Below are 15,948 nucleotides of genomic sequence, written 5' to 3'. Positions count from 1 at the left end.
AGCGCTGAACTATAGCGCATATTCTTTAAAATTTGTTTAAAAATTAGTGTTTCATTCTTAGCTATTATTAGTTGCATTTTACAAGAACACAATGTTCTAGGCAATTATCGAAGCTCTCAAAACACACTTTTTTGCAGAAGACCACTAATCTTTGGGACTTTTACTTTCAAAGTTATCATATATTCAAGCTTTAAATTTCTGTACTTTCACGAGCCTATCGGGTAAAATGAGGCAAGCGGATTGATGAAATCAGTGCTTCATCTTGAAGCTTGAGTCGATTACTATAAACCTGTATGGGCTCCGCCTGTCCCCAACCACCCAAACAAACGAGAGCACGACAAGCATACGTTTTATGTGTTTCGCGTTTGCTTTAGGCTCGATACGCGTCCATTCGTTTGTGTTAGTAGATAGACACATAGTTTCTTCGGCAAAATTATAGAAAATATAAAGGCAAACAACTTTGCGAAAGAAACAACATTTCTATCTCTATCGAGTGCAGAGCCATAGAGCATTTTCTTTAGAATTTCTTTAAAATTAGTTTTTTATACTTGCTTTATGTTGGTTGCATTTTACAAGAATATATGGTTTTGGGCGATTATGGAAGGACTCAAAATACACGTTTTTTCAGAAGACTGCAAATCTCTAGGAGCTTTTCTTACAAAGTTAACGCTTTTGGCTCGTGAAGTTAAGGAAAAATAAAGCTTAAATAAGCGATAACTTTTTAAGGAAAGGTCCTGAAGATTTTCAACCTTCTGCGAAAACATGTGTTTTGAGTCTTGCCGTAGTCCCATTTGGGTGGTCCGCTTGCCACATTTTACCCCATAGGCTCGTGAAGCTATGGAATTTTATAGCTTGAATATGCGATAACTTAGCAAGTAAAGGTCCAAGAGATTTGCGGTCTTCTGCAAAAACGTATATTTTGAGTGCTTCGATAATTGCTTAGAACAAGCTTAATATGAAAAACCAATTTTTAAAGAAGTTTTAAAGAATATGCCCTATAGTTCAACCCTCGAGAAAGATAGAAATTTTATTTCTTCAGCAAAGTTGCTTGTTTTTACATTATTTACAACATTGCTGAAGAAACAATGTCTATATTTGCAAACACAAAAAAGTTATTTTTTTATTTTCATTATAGTAAACGATGACTAACTTGACAGTTTTAGACTAAGGAGGATATTTATACGAACAACAGTGCTGAAGACCATAAATGATAAAATGAAAACAAAAGACACTAGGAAAAAAGTTCCACTTTTCGGCACTTTTGGACTACAGTGCGGTTTGCTAGGTGAGAAAGCCTCGAGCGTATAAAATTATTGGTTTGACGTGGAATTGAAAACCTATTTAGGCATATCTACGAGGAAGAATTTGGCCAAGTACCGACGAGCGCGAAATGAGTTGAACACGATGCTGAGGAGAATAAAAAGTGCCAGAAGGAGGACAGAGATCGTGAAGACCTGGAACAACTATTCCAGACTAATGACACGCGCAAGGTAAACCAAACTCGTAAGTGCTTAATACCTAAACCTAAGAACTTAACCTAGGAATGTCTACAAATGATAACAGCATGCCGGCTCTCGATCTCGAAGAGAAGTCTGTCAGCTGAAGAATAATAGAGCCGCCAGAGAGGACCGACTCCCGCCAGAACTCTACAAAAATGACCAAGAACCACTAGCAACGGCACTTCATTGGATAATTTCAAGGATTTGGGAGCAGCGATGATCTAGTCAAAATGATCGACAAAAAGGGTTCGACTTCTGGACTTTTCGAAAGCTTTCGACACAACTCCTCGTCGAAAACTTTGTTCGAAGCTGGAGACGCAGTTCAAACCTCAACTTTGCCATCTCTGCTGTTAACGTAATAGAGTCGTTTTTAAAGGAACGAGCCCAAACTGAATTCTGTAGATGAACAGTCCGAAGTGGACTTTTTTACATCTGGAGTTCCTCAAGGCTCGGTGGTAGGACCTCTGCGTTTTTTTGTTGTCACATCAACGATTTTTGCCCTCCGTGCTCAGCTATTGCACAAAAACTGATGTAAAGCGGATCCGCCGGTTTGGTCCTTATTCTCTTGAACTGATTAGGATGATGAACGAAGGTCCCAGCGAAACCATTCGTCTGTTCGTCAACCAGTTAAGATGGTTGATTTATTTATTAGAGACACTTTACACCGGGCGTTTCGTTGCATTCGTGTCTACCACCAGTCAACAGCAAAACAATGGAAAAAACACTTCAGACTTCCAAAACTCTTCAACAGAAAAGTCATTCCAAGGACGTCTCCTACGGAACCTGATAATTTCTCCCAACAAGCTCGACTAGCTACTCAAATTGTTCGCCAGCGGTGTTGTGATAAGCTATTACTCGATACCTTCGGTTATCAAATGCTTAACTTCTAAGCCAGTTTCTGTGATGTGCAATGCATCTTGCCACAGAAAATGCTGTTTAAGTGTTTATTTTACTCCGGCAAAACGAAATTCTAGCAGCATATTGCCTAAGTCGAACGAACAACTTTCCGTTTACTTTCAGGACGTCAAACTAGTCTAGGTTCCAGCTAAACAAATCATCGCTGACCTGTTGGGACGGGAATATTTCGTCAATTTTTTTCTGAAATCCAAGTCAATAGCTAATTCTCACAAATGACAAATAATTCTTTTTATCAATCAAATGTTGTTGAAACATCTATGGAAAAAAGGTAGACGGAAGCGATCACCTTGCAGTGTTAGACAACATAATTTGATCGAACGAATCAGTTTTAATCTAAACCAGACTCCTTTTTTCAAAGTAACTAAACATTGGTGCCGAGATTTCCACAACCAATTACCTCAGTTCCGACCATCAGGACGAAGTCTTTCTTCAGGTGCGCTTCATTCACTTGTGATACACCATCATCGACGAGCAGCAGCAGCAGCAGCACCAGCAACAATTGTCTTTTTCCCTTTCTTTGTCGACTACCACAAACCAACCAAATGCCGATCGTTCGTTCACAATCGCAACACAGAAAAAGCGAGAGGAGAAACGATACTCGTCACAAGTAATTAGATTCTCATTGCCGCTGCAAACGTCGTCGTCGAGTCGAGTCGACGCTTGTTTGCGTGCAATGCAATGGATCAAATCGCATTGAAATTGGAATTTCACTTTACCAACACAACGACGGTGCAGCTGTGCGTGCAAGCACAACGTTTCTCCCACTATACTACTCTCTCCGGTGGCGGTTCGGTTCGACCTCACGCCGATTGGTTCGTCGTCTACTGGGACTGGGTGCGGAACACAAGAGAATGACGACGATGAACAGAGAAAGAGAGAAAAAAAACAGGAAGGTAGAGAGAGCACACTCTCGCACAGCAAACGAGTGAGCAAAGAACACAGAAGAAACTGAGGGAAAGTATTGACGGTATTCCTTCCGATTTTTTCCGAGTTTGAATTTCTCATATTTACATCAGATTGTTGTTTGATGTGCGACGACGAGGAAGAAAGTGAGTGCCTTTTTTCTTCGCTGACACACAACACACTCCGGCTGCTGCTATTATAAATGAGAGAATAAACTATCAAGACACATTCACATGACGACGACGACGACGACGACGGCGCTGTTGTGTGTTCCCTACTTCTTTGGTCGTGCGCATTTGGTGGTTAAAATCAAGTGCTATTATGAATGCCGAAAAAATAAGACCTCCTCCTTAACCGAACGAAAAAAGTATGTCTTCTTTTCTGTGGAACAAGCAACTGACCGGCTACTGAATGTCACCTAATTTTCATCTTTAAATTGAATTGATAAAATCATAAAGGTAGAGAACTACGGGAAACGAGAATGCTGCTAAAGAAGGAATGAACAAAACTATGCCAGCACGATTCTAGCAGGCAGGATGCACTCGAGATGTGCGTACGACACGGAATACGGGGAAGAAAAACTCCTTAAGGAGCTGCTGTTTGCTTGAGAGAAGGCTCGGAAATCGATTTTGAGTTGATGGACTGTGAGGAGAGCTCTGAAGCCCTTAGCATAAATAATAACCATCCCGACTGGAAAGAACTTTGCATAATGAGTCACATTGTTGATGCGATGTTTAATTGAATTGGAGGGAAGTCGTACTTCTAAAAAAAACCTGACCACTTTTCGAGATTTTTCAGAATGACACCTTATCTGACCAAAACTTGCCGTAAGACGTAGTCCTACGTCAAAAATTGTGCTTAAATTTGGTGAATGACTTGTTTTATTTATAAAAGTTGAGAAAATTAAATTTAAACTTGAATATAATACAAGAAAACGCGAGACAACGATAAATGAGGGAAAATATCACCTACTTTAACAGCAAGCTTTACTTTCAAGACATCAACCTGTTCTAGCTTCGAAGAAAGCAAAACGTTCTTCGACCTGTTGGGACGAGGGGACCCTGCCGCTTTGTTTCCCAGTGGAACACAAACGAGCGAAGCCTCACTGAAAACAGCTGTCTTCTTTCTTCCGTCAACGAGCCGATCTTGCTGAAAGAACTGTTTTCTGTTCGACTTGCTGTTGGATATCGAATGAATGGATTTTCCGAACCAATTTGTGGTATATTGTTGTCGTCGTAGTCATGTATCGTGCTGTTTGCATCGTTGCCAATCAATATAAAAGACTTGTCATTGCTTATTCCGTACGGCTTCTCCACTGGAACGCTGGTGGGGGGAATGATTGATAATGATTCAGCGTGCTGCGCTGCGTGCGAATTTCTAGTTTTCTAGAGAGGGTTAGAAAAAGGCAAGCCAAAAAAGCCGAGGCAAAACAAGAAAATAAGTATAGCAAGTAGCAAGCAACATACCGATTTTGGTAGCTGTAGTATTTGGCATCCCGTGGAATCGTACACAGCTGCTTGCCGTAGCAGCACAACACCTGGGGATTGAAGGTATACTTTCGGCCACAGCAGTAACCAAGCGATTGCATTACCGGGTCGATTTCCTGCTCGAACACCTCCGAGAGCTGAAACGAGAACGGTTTAGAAGAAGCGAAATTGAGGAGGAAAAGTGACTCACCTTAGTACAGTACCGATAGACGCGGGACGTTTTCCGGTTGTACAACCAAGCGTTGTCGAACATGAGCCACACGTCGTCCACGTATTCCCACGGATCCGAGTACTGCCCGGAGTCGAGCTTCTTGCGAATCGTGCTGAGATCCATCGGCTTTCGCACGATGTCGAAGTAGTCCGGAATGCCGAGCGTTGTCGGATCGACCGGCATACGGAACGGAATGGATTCCGGCTCCTGAGCAACCAGTTTCTCCAGCGTCGGCAGCAAGGCCTCCCGCAGTTCCTCCGGTTTGAACGCTAAAAGAACAGAAAAAATCATCAATCCTGTACCGAGACACCCGAGCCAAGCGCGAATACTTACTGCACTTCTTCTTGCTGTCGGCCGATTCCGATTTGATCGGTTCCGGCATGACCTTTGGTTCGGTTTTGACCACCGCATTCACGGTGGCGGTGCTCGTCGTCATACTGGACGGCGACATCGGTTCCTCCTTGCACTGGATCACATCCAGTTTGCTGTTTTTATCTCCCTCGCCGCCACCCTCACTGGTGTCCATCGGTTCAGTCTTGATCTCCTGCATCAGGCTCGGGCAGCTATCACTGTTGCCCTTGCCGCCCCCGATGTTAACACTGTCCGACGTATCCATGTGGTTGGTGTCCGGTTCCGACTTGATGTCCTGCTCTTGCTTCAGCTCCAGCTTGCCTCCCTTGGCGTTCGATTCGCTGCCCGAGTTGTTCGCCCCTCCGTTCATTCCGGGCTGGGAATCTTCGTCCTGGTCTCGGGCGGCCGCCTCGAGGGCAGCCATCTGCGAACTGAGCGCCGACGAGGTGGATCGACTGATGCTAGACACTAAACTGGCTCCGATGTTGCTGCTGCTGCTGCTGCTATTGCAGGTGCTGTTTCCGTTGGCAGCGGAATTTGTATTCGTGCTGCATCCGGACGCTGAGGCGGTCGTTGTGGTTGACGGTCCACTCGAGGCAGTGCTGGTGATCGATGTGATGGCTGAGGAAGTGGTCACTCCTAGGGCGGGAGGAGTCGAGATCGGAAGCGGCGACGAGATTGTCGGCGGAGGTGTCGGTTCCGGTGCATTCGCAATCAGGGCCGAAACGTTCGGCGTATTCGGGGTACTCACCGGCGGCGGTGGAACCGGTCCGTTCGGTGTCAAACTTGGCGATGGCGACGGAATGGGAACACTGTTGCCCGACGAGTTCAGCAGGTCTCCGCTGCTGGTTGGAGTTGAAGGCATCTGACCGAGGCTGTTTCGCTGCTGCTGCTGCTGCTGATTGCCGCTGTTCGGACAGTTCATCATCTGACTGCCGTTGAAGGTGGTATTCTGTTGCATTGAATTGCTAAAGGGGGATGGGATCGGAGGGGTTACGGTTTGACTCATGCCGCCTCCGCTGGTGGCCATTGCGTTGCTTTGCTGAGCGGCTGCTGCTGCTGCCGCTGCTTGGCCTGCGTTGTATTTGGCTTTCATGATGTCGTTGAACTGCTGTAAACCACTAGGCGAACTGTCGGCAATGGAGGGTCCGTTCAGGAATTGGACTGCATTCTGCTGTGAGGAAGGTGGTGTCATACCTGGGGGATGGTTTCCAAGGCCCTGCTGTTGCTGCTGCTGCTGTTGTTGTTGTTGGGCAGTGAATGGGGACAATCCACCCGGCATGACGGTGTTTTGCTGCTGCTGGACCATACTGTTCGGACTTGGTCCGGATTGAGATACGAAAAGTTGCTGTTGATGTTGTTGCTGCTGCTGCTGCTGCTGTTGGCCAGCACTCAAAGGCATTCGATTCTGTTGCTGTTGCATGAGGTTCTGGTTTTGGTTTAACATGTTCGCACCCACTTGAAGGGGCATCTGCATCTTTGCCACCATATTTGGTCCACCCAGCAGAGCGGCATTCATCGGACGAACCTGCGCATTCGAAGGGCCAGGTTGCTGCAACAGCTGCTGCTGTTGCTCTTGCGCTTGGCGCTGCTGTTGCTGCATTTGCTGTTCTTTCCGCTTTTGCCGCTTTTCCTCCAGCTCCTTCTGAATCTTGTAGATTTTCTCCGCCAGCAGGTGGTAGTACTCGGAGCGGGAGTTGGCCATTTCGTACATGTCGCCTTCTACCTTTTTCGCGTACGCTACCAGATTGTACATCCGTTTGTCGAACATTGTCGACGGATCGGGCGAAGGAAAGATGGCCTGAACTAGCTTGTGCACCAGATGGTTCCGGAGATCCGGGGTAACGGAATGGTGCCAATCTTTGGTGCCCTGTACGGGAGCGGCAAGCATTTGACTTGCGTTAAAGTTCCCACTGGGACCCGCTACGGGTCCGTTAGAGCTTCCACCAGCTTGTTGTTGCTGTTGCTGTTGCTGTTGAGACATGGGTCCCGGGCCGTCCTGGTTGAAAAGAACGTTGCCCCCTTGAAGTGGAATGATATTTTGAGATTGATTTTGCTGCTGCTGTTGCTGCAACTGAGCAGCATTTGGTTGTTGCTGTTGGAGGGCAGCTGCCATTTGAGAGACGCTTTGGTTGGCATTGCCCAGGGCTTGGCTGGTAACGGGAAGTCCACCGGGACCAACGACACTGGAAGCATCGCTGGTCGCGTTCGGCGGAAGCACGTTGTTCACCATAATTTGATTGGGTGGAATCATCATTCGCACGGCACCGCCTTGAGCCTGCTGTTGGTTCACTCCCAAAGGTAAGCTACGCATTCCACCGACCATTTGGGGATTCCCGCCTGGACCTTGCTGCTGCTGCTGCTGCTGCTGTTGTTGTTGCTGTTGCTGCTGTTGAGCGGGCATTCCTGGTTGACCGCCAACTTGCGAAGGCATTTGAGCGTTGCCGGGAAGGGCATTCGGAGCAGTTGAGGAAGGACACTGGATTTGACTGCTTCCGAGCTGGTTGAAGGTTCCTGGCATTTGACCCGGCTGACCTTGCTGCTGCCCAGAGGTCTGCCCGGATGGTCCCGGCTGGCCAGGCTGTCCTGAGGAATCTTGCTGGTTCTTGAGTTGGTTCTGTTGGTTTTGCTGGTTTTGTTGCTGCTGCTGCTGTTGTTGTTGTTGCTGTTGCTGTCCGGGTTGTTGTTGACTCTGCTTGTACTTGTTGGTATCCTTGAGAGGCAAACAAACCGGACAGTCCTGCCGTTGGCAGTTCTTCCAGTGGTTGATGATCTGTCGCGAAGAGGAGCAATGCGTTTTCTGACAATTCTTTCCCAGCTGGCAGGTTTGCATATGCGAGAGAACATCCTTCATGGTTCGGCAATGAGCCAGCGTGCAGTTGTTGCTGTTCGGATTCTCCGATTCTCGCCGCTGACACTTGTGGGCATGCAGAAGCAAGACCAGTTGCTGCTGGATAAGTTTTCGTTTTTCCGGATCGGCTAGCAGGGGATTCCCGGGTCCACTCTGGGAAGGACCAGGCTGCGGAGCACCGGATGGACCTCCAGGAGCTCCCGAGGCACCGACTGGGACGGTTGGATTCATTTGATTCATTGGTTGGTTCTGTGCCGCAGTTTGCGGTCGGATTAGAGCCGTAGGGATGCCCGACTGTGGCTGAGCCGGTGAAGGAGTCGGCGGTTGAGCTTGCGCTGCCACTCCACCTTCGTTAACCACGTTCATTCCCATCCCCGCACCAGGCATCATGTTTCCTGCCAGTGGATTTCCCATCCTAGCACCAGCCATGGCCATATTCGGCATCCGATTGATGGTCGGCGGAGATCCTCGCACCGGTGCCAATCCGCCGGCGTTCATTACACTAACATTCGGCTGTTGATAGCCACCGAAGGGACCTCCCGGTCCACCGATTTGATTTCCCATTCCACCTACGTTATGGTTTTGCATCAACTGACGCAGGCCTTGGTTCATGTGGCCACCGGGACCTCGTGCCATGTGCTGACCAGGTTGACCGGGCATTCCTATCCGGCCGGGATTGTTCAACGGGCCGTTCTGCATCGCATTCGGAATTTGGTGCATCAATGCCGGATTCGGTCCAGGACCTTGCTTCATGTTGTTGTTTATCACAATTCCGCCACCAGTCATAACCCCTCCGCTCAGGCCCATGTTACTGTTGGTAATAATGGTTCCACCGCCGTTACTCTGCGCAATACTGTTCATCCCGAGCATCGTTCCACCGCCCATACCGCCGACCACTACATTGTTTGCCATACTTTGATTCATCGGCAGCAGGTTGGGGCTCTTGTTGGGAAGGGGTCCCATGCCTAGGATCTGCTGACCGCCCATTCCTTTGTTGCCCTAAATACACCGAGAAAGGGAAACGTGAAACACTGTTGACTGGACAAAAAACTAATCTAGGGCCAAAGCAAGGCCACCACACTTACCTGCTGCTGCATAATGTGGTGAAGTTGCGGGTGCTGCTGTTGATGTTGCTGCTGTTGTTGTTGCTGCTGCTGCTGCTGCTGTTGGTGCAGTTGCTGCTGCTGCTGCCGCAGTGCCAACTGCTGGGCCATGGTGGACGTCCCTCCGGGGTCGTCGTTGCCTCCGTTCATTTGCGGACCCGGCCCAGGACCGGGCGGCTTGCTGCCACCGCTCAGCGAGTCCACCCAGGTGTTGTCGCCCATCAGCTCGTCCGGGAGGTGGCTCTCCAGGTCGAACATCTGGTCGATCGACGAGATGACTTCTGCGAGCGAAAAAAAGATTAGAAAAATACAGTTAGATCGTTGCAAATGTTGAATTTTGTAACGTTTTTGCCAAAGAATAGTCGACGTCCTAATGCCAGCATCCAGCAAAGGAGAAAATCGTCGATAGAAAGTGAAAACGACATATCCCAAACTAGTCCCCTGGGGAACCCTCAAGGTGAAAAGTAAAACAAGAACGATTTTAACATTATCATCGAATAAACATCGTAAATAAAGGAGTAAAAAACCATATCATATCAATCACATTAATAGGCAACTTGACCTTTAGGTTTCCTGTTTTTTCCTTTTTTTCGGGTTATCCAACTGATCGCTCAATAGCGTATAAAACTCTGCGCTGGGTCCTTTTGTGAAGTCAACAAAGTGTCAGGGAGATCTCAAACATCGGTTCCACCTGACGAGACAGGCAATGTCGCCCACTAAAACACAGGTAGAGCCCCAAGCATAGCCGTCCCCCGCCTATGCCCGCAGGCGGAGGCGTTCCGGCCCTGCGCGGACTCCACGAACTGGCTCTAAGATCTCTCTGCCAAAGGCCGGGATGTCATATTTAAATATAATGATGATGATGATGACGATGATGATAATGAGAAGAAAAATGATCAGGGATTAAAATTTTCACTCATATGTAGGATAAACGTATTTCGCTCACCCATTCTTCTCACATGACAACTAGATTTTGTAGTTATCTGTTCGTATAAAGCGGAAGAAAAACATTTTTCCGCTAAAAAAAGAGAGTCGATAATATTTCGTTTCATTTTTCGCTGAAAAACATTTATCATCTCTCACTGAAGGCATGATAAATAAATATCGCAGGTAGACTTGGCGCGAAAATCTAATGCAATAATAGGTATATAACAGGAAACCATGGTTATACTCAAATACATAAACTCGGTTGTTTTATTTCACTCTCTTGTTGGCTGGTTGTTTGGTAAATTCAATAGTAACCTGTGCATTTTCGTCTCTGAAAGACGGCTGATACAGCTTTATCCTCTCACACAAAGAGAGGATAAACTCGTGTTACGAAAATTTTGAGAATAAACAAATCATGATCGTGTATTCCTTAGGATAAATGAAAATCCAGGTAGCCCATGCTCACGAACGACAATAAATGGGTATAAAACATTCTCGTTTCACTTTTGTTCAGTTTTTATTCGTAGTAGGCAAAATTCATAGATTATCGCGCGTTTGAGAGGATAAATTGAATGCCTGAAAATGATAGATCGAATTTTTAAATGTGCTTTGGATTTTTGACGCAGGACTACTTCTATCAGGAAGGTAGCTGGTATAGGGTGTCATTCTAAAAAATCTTTCTCGAAAACTGGTCAGGTTTTGAACGCTAATAGCTTAGTGGTTTCCCGAACGATTTTCAATATCCTTACACCAATCGATTGGAAAATCTTCTAAGAATGGACCCAAATGAAGAAAAGTATGGATTCTTGATGTTGAACTATTGAAAAATTGAAAATAATCAACCTATGTTTTACCAGAATTCTCGATTCGTGATTGGTTGGAAGATTCTTTACGATGATCTAAACCTATACCAATTTGATATCTGTGCTTGGGAAGCGTGCCAGAAAAAATGACACAAGTTAGTTGCCCCAACAGATCGCAAACTCTTTACTGCGAGACGATTAAACCTAGGCGAATTTGATATCTTTGTTGGAAAAATGTGCTCCAGCTGTAGTATTCGGTTATAATATGACTCTGTATGAATACGCATGCTTGCCGTTACATTAGAAGTGTAGTGAAAAGATGTGTTGTTGATAGAATAGGATTGAATTGGTAAAATCCCTTCAACGTGGGGAACCATGGGTAATAAAACAATCTTTAATTTCTGTAAAGTAGCAGGAAAGCAATAGTTGGTGTTCTTGATTTTGTTAAATTGTTTCCAAATGCACATAGAAATAACTCTGAAATCTTTCGAGGATTGAACGTGTGCAATGTTACTACTTTGGTAAATGTTACATACAACTCATGTAGCATGTATATATGTTGCGTATAGCATGTATACACGAAGAATCGAATTAATTATCAGTTATCAAAATCGTTATTTAACAGTAAAATTTACAAGAACGTATTGCTTACAATAATCATATTTTCTGACGCGTAGTTATCTGTAAGCGTCATTTAATTTACTTTATTTAAATTTAGTTTTATAATATTTATGTTAATTTTTGTAAACCTCACTGAAAATAAAAGAAAAACAAATCCATGAATATAAACGTTCTTAAGAACTTGACCCTTGTTTATCTACAGACTTCTCAGCCGGTTATTGGACTACAGGACAATTACGGGGCTAGTACAAAGATCCTAAAGCAGCACCGCCTAGTCGAGATTCGAACTTGGCTTGTTATACTAGTATCGTATCTCGGAATTTACTAGACGGGCGATTGAATATAGGGTAAAGAACTAGTTTTAAGCAGTCTAAGCGGGTCACTGATTGTTTTACCTTATTACAAGCGATGGGTTGACTAAGTGGGGGATATCAGCATACCAATCTTTTTGCTATCTTTAGTTCTTCAAGCTATCACCATTGGAAGGCACTATTGTTGAGCTAAACTTTTGATTTTTCGCTTTAAAAGTTGGAGCGGCGGAACTAATTTTGAACAGACCGAACCCATTTTCACCCGCAAGGTGCTTTTTTAAGCAATCCTGAAATCTGAATTTTTTTACGTCCCCTTAAAAAATCCCTCGAACTTTTCCCCCTATTCAGTAAGTTCGCGTTCCTATCCGCGACCTACTAATCGGCATCTGATGCGTAATCGGCATAGCGTATCGGCATAGATGCGTAAAATGCCATCTGTCTAAATTGTTTATCGGGGCATACACTCACCGCACCGTTCGGCAAACGGTATTCGTCGTCTCTTTTATTCTCTGGTGTTCTTATGGGAAACTGCGAGTTTGACGTCTCACTCGCTGTTCATAAGGATGGTGGGAGAACAAAAGAGGTAAACATATAGCAGTACAAACGATCCGACTCAGAACAGTGTTGTCAAAGCAAATAACATTGAAACACATCGTTGCTTTATTAAATCACTGAGAAAATTTTCGAAAATTATTGAAAAAGCTGTCTTTTGTGTTGTTTTTAATAAAGAAAAATTAATTATGAACATACATTTCTCTTGAAAGTATTGAACCACGTTTTCACCATAGGAGGTTTCAGTTAATTTCAAACTTAAAATACTTATTTCCAGAACCGAAACAGTGTCTTGGCAACACGATAGTTCATCAGTTGTGCTGCAGCTGCTGCTACTAGTGAACAGGTTCCGTCAATTCAGAATTTGTTTTCAGTTTTGTTAGAAAATAATAAAACTTTCGGCTAGTGACAAAGGCTTAGATAATAGAAAAAAAGAGAGTGAATGATATGGTATGTGACAATTGAGTGCTTGACTTTAGCAGCTGCTGCTACTGGTGAACAGGTTCCGTCAATTCAGAATTTGTTTTCAGTTTTGTTAGAAAATAATAAAACTTTCGGCTAGTGACAAAGGCTTAGATAATAGAAAAAAAGAGAGTGAATAATATGGTATGTGACAATTGAGTGCTTGACTTTTAGAGTAGTTGTAATCAGTGCTGAAAAATGTGATGGATTCGTTAGTAGCGAGGTGGCGATCACCTTCAGCAGCTGAAAAATGTACGGTTTTTGGACAACAATTTTTAATTCGTCATATTTCTTGTCCGAAACCCAATAAATTGTGTTTGTGTGAATCAAATGTATGGTTAAGTGATTTGTGAAGATGATCCTATCAAAAGATTTTGAAAATATGAATAAAAAAGTGCATTTTCGGCTCATTTATGTTCAGCTGATTAAAATAGGTGACACTGCTTAACTCGTTCCTTACCCTATGTAAAGCATTAGAAATTAAGGAAACGAGGTGAAATCAAAAAAATAGTGCAATGGTGCTTGAGCATGGAAAAAATGCTCGTTTTCCCAGCGCTAGTCTCTTTTGATGGCTTGAGTGGTCCCATATGTACTAAATTTGTTGTTGTTTGTTGTTGAATTTTGTATAAATTCATATGGAAAAATCACCTTATTAGCATTTTCAATTCTAGACGCCACTATATATGCTTAACCTTAACTCGTACCAACTCACATTCATAGGCATGCTACTAAATGAACTAATAGGAAAGACAAATTTCGGAGCCTTAGTGGTTATCAAATTATCAGGGCAAATTTAATCTTTCATCCCCCTAGCATTTATGCACTCTTCCAAGATACAAAGTAAATTGAGCGCAGCACAAGCTGGGCGTTCGCGGTAGTCAACAGAAGCTTCAAAATATAGAGACTCACCTGCCTACCAACCCTCAACCAAAAAGCTAGTGCAGTAAAGCTGTAGACTTAAACGTCTCTCTAAGACTCAACCCCTCTCCATCGACTGACGCCGCGGTCGGTCATCAGAGCATAGGACAGCTACGGGACCAGTGCAAAAATCCTACTGACTCTATCTACTGGCAGCACCACCCAGCCGAGACCCGAACACATGACACGAATTGACCTAATTTTCTCATCAGCTACCTAGGCACTTCTATTATCACCTGTAATCATTGAAGGGTGGTCCTTCGGCATCCAACCGGATCTGCAATCCCGCTTAAATGCCCTTACTAACCCTAAGCCTCCGACCGACCCAATCAATCCGACATTTTTCGGAGATATTTGTGACAGCTGTGATAAATAGGGATGAATCCCAGGAGCATTCATCCATTAATTATCAGATTCCCTTACTGGCCTTATACTGTTCATTTACTGATTAGTTAAAAAGCCCTACACCACGTCAAGGTTCAATTTTAACGTAGGGGCAGGCCACCCGTACCCATGCCTTTTTCTACTGAAAATGTTAGCTATTTCTACAGACACAACATGTGCACAGGACACTTCCTCAAGCAACCACTTGAGATTTATAACACGGTTGTCTCATATGTTCCACAGTGTTCCGCCCTAAGTTGTACATGACCCATTCCCCAATCGATTAACTTTTCCGAGAGTCCACTGTACTGCGTTAAACTTTTCTCTGACGATACGTTGATGGCTTAAGCAATAATCTCATAACAGCTTGATTATCAGGGAGAGAACTCCTTATGGACATCCTTTGATCACCGAAATCGTGACTGACGTAACTTTCAATGATGTTGTGGTTTCTCTGCTCGGAAGCATTGCTTGAATCTAGCTCATTGAGTGTGGTGAATTGCGTTTTGAAAAAGAGCCGTAACAATTGAAATGAACGACGTGTAATCGAAAGCTCCTTCAATATCAAGGAAAGCACAAAGTGCCGTCTCTTGATATTTTAGTGATAAAAATGGGTAGAATACCATCCGGACCTGACGATTTCATTGGTTCAAAAGATGTAAGTGCCCATTTCATCGAAACCTCCGTAAATAATCGGCGCACAAAGCAAAGCAAAGCAAAACCTGGGTGCTAATTCCGTTACCGAAATTTGACCTTCTGTTTTTATACGACAGACTTCGCAACCAGCTGTTAGAATACAGGACAGTGCGGGGTCAGTGCTACGAGCATATTGACTCTAACAGTCTCTCCCAGCCGAAACTCGAGCAATCGGCGCACAAGCTGAGCCAAATCGTTTGGCACTTTCATCGATTTTTTCTTGGCACTACACTCTGGCACATACTACCTGTAAATAGGTCGGATTTAGCTAAAACTTAGTTGAAACTACTCAAAATGCCCTTAAAGTGTACTAGCTCAAATTTTGGGTTAAAATTTAACCAATCTTGGCTACTTGCTACCAATAATTGAATTATTCTCTGTGATAAATAACGCACTTTTAAATTCCTACTACCAATTTTGTACTTGAAGAACTACTCAAAATCTGAGTTTGTACACTTTAAGGGCATTTTTAGCAGTTTTAACCAAGTTTTAGCTACCAGCCAATTTACGGGTTAACTCATTTAAGCAGGCAAGGATTCTATGCCGGCCGATCATGTGTGGATCGGATCACGACGCTCAATATAATATTTGAGTAAATCATCGAAATCCTAGTTTTTCTGGTGCTTGTTGATTTCAAAAAAAGCATTCGACTAAATGACGAAAATATCTGGGGCGCACCAAGGCGCAGAGGAGTTCCTGGTAAGTTCTATCTGCCGGGTTGCTGCAGGAGTGAGGCAGGGTTACATACTTTCGCCGCAACTGATCCTCGTCATTATAGACGAAATTTTAATTGGAGCCATTGACAGTAAACTTAACCGAGGATTGCCCTGGAACCCTTTGACAAATGAGCAATTAATTGACCTCGACCTGGCCGACGACATTATCTTGCTCTCCCAAATGCAATATGATGTGCAGGGAAAGCTTGATGGTCTCTGGCATAACTCGAAGGCA

General features: G+C 44.4%; 1 protein-coding gene across 1 annotated transcript in view; it reads right to left on the bottom strand.

Moving 5' to 3' along the window:
- Positions 1-15,948, bottom strand: part of LOC128732749 (CREB-binding protein) — a 71,502-nt gene that overhangs the window by 37,960 nt on the left and 17,594 nt on the right. The window contains exons 2-5 of the mRNA XM_053826085.1: positions 9,306-9,604; positions 5,352-9,219; positions 4,998-5,287; positions 4,787-4,944 (exon numbers count right to left, since the gene is read on the bottom strand). Of these exons, the coding sequence (XP_053682060.1) occupies positions 4,787-4,944; positions 4,998-5,287; positions 5,352-9,219; positions 9,306-9,604 (4,615 nt within the window). The remainder of the gene's footprint in view (positions 1-4,786; positions 4,945-4,997; positions 5,288-5,351; positions 9,220-9,305; positions 9,605-15,948) is intronic.

Source organism: Sabethes cyaneus, chromosome 1 (genome assembly GCF_943734655.1).
Source record: "Sabethes cyaneus chromosome 1, idSabCyanKW18_F2, whole genome shotgun sequence".
Taxonomy (NCBI): Eukaryota; Metazoa; Arthropoda; class Insecta; order Diptera; family Culicidae; genus Sabethes; species Sabethes cyaneus.
Note: the sequence above shows the minus strand (reverse complement) of the source record. Positions and strands in the feature narration are given on the sequence as shown.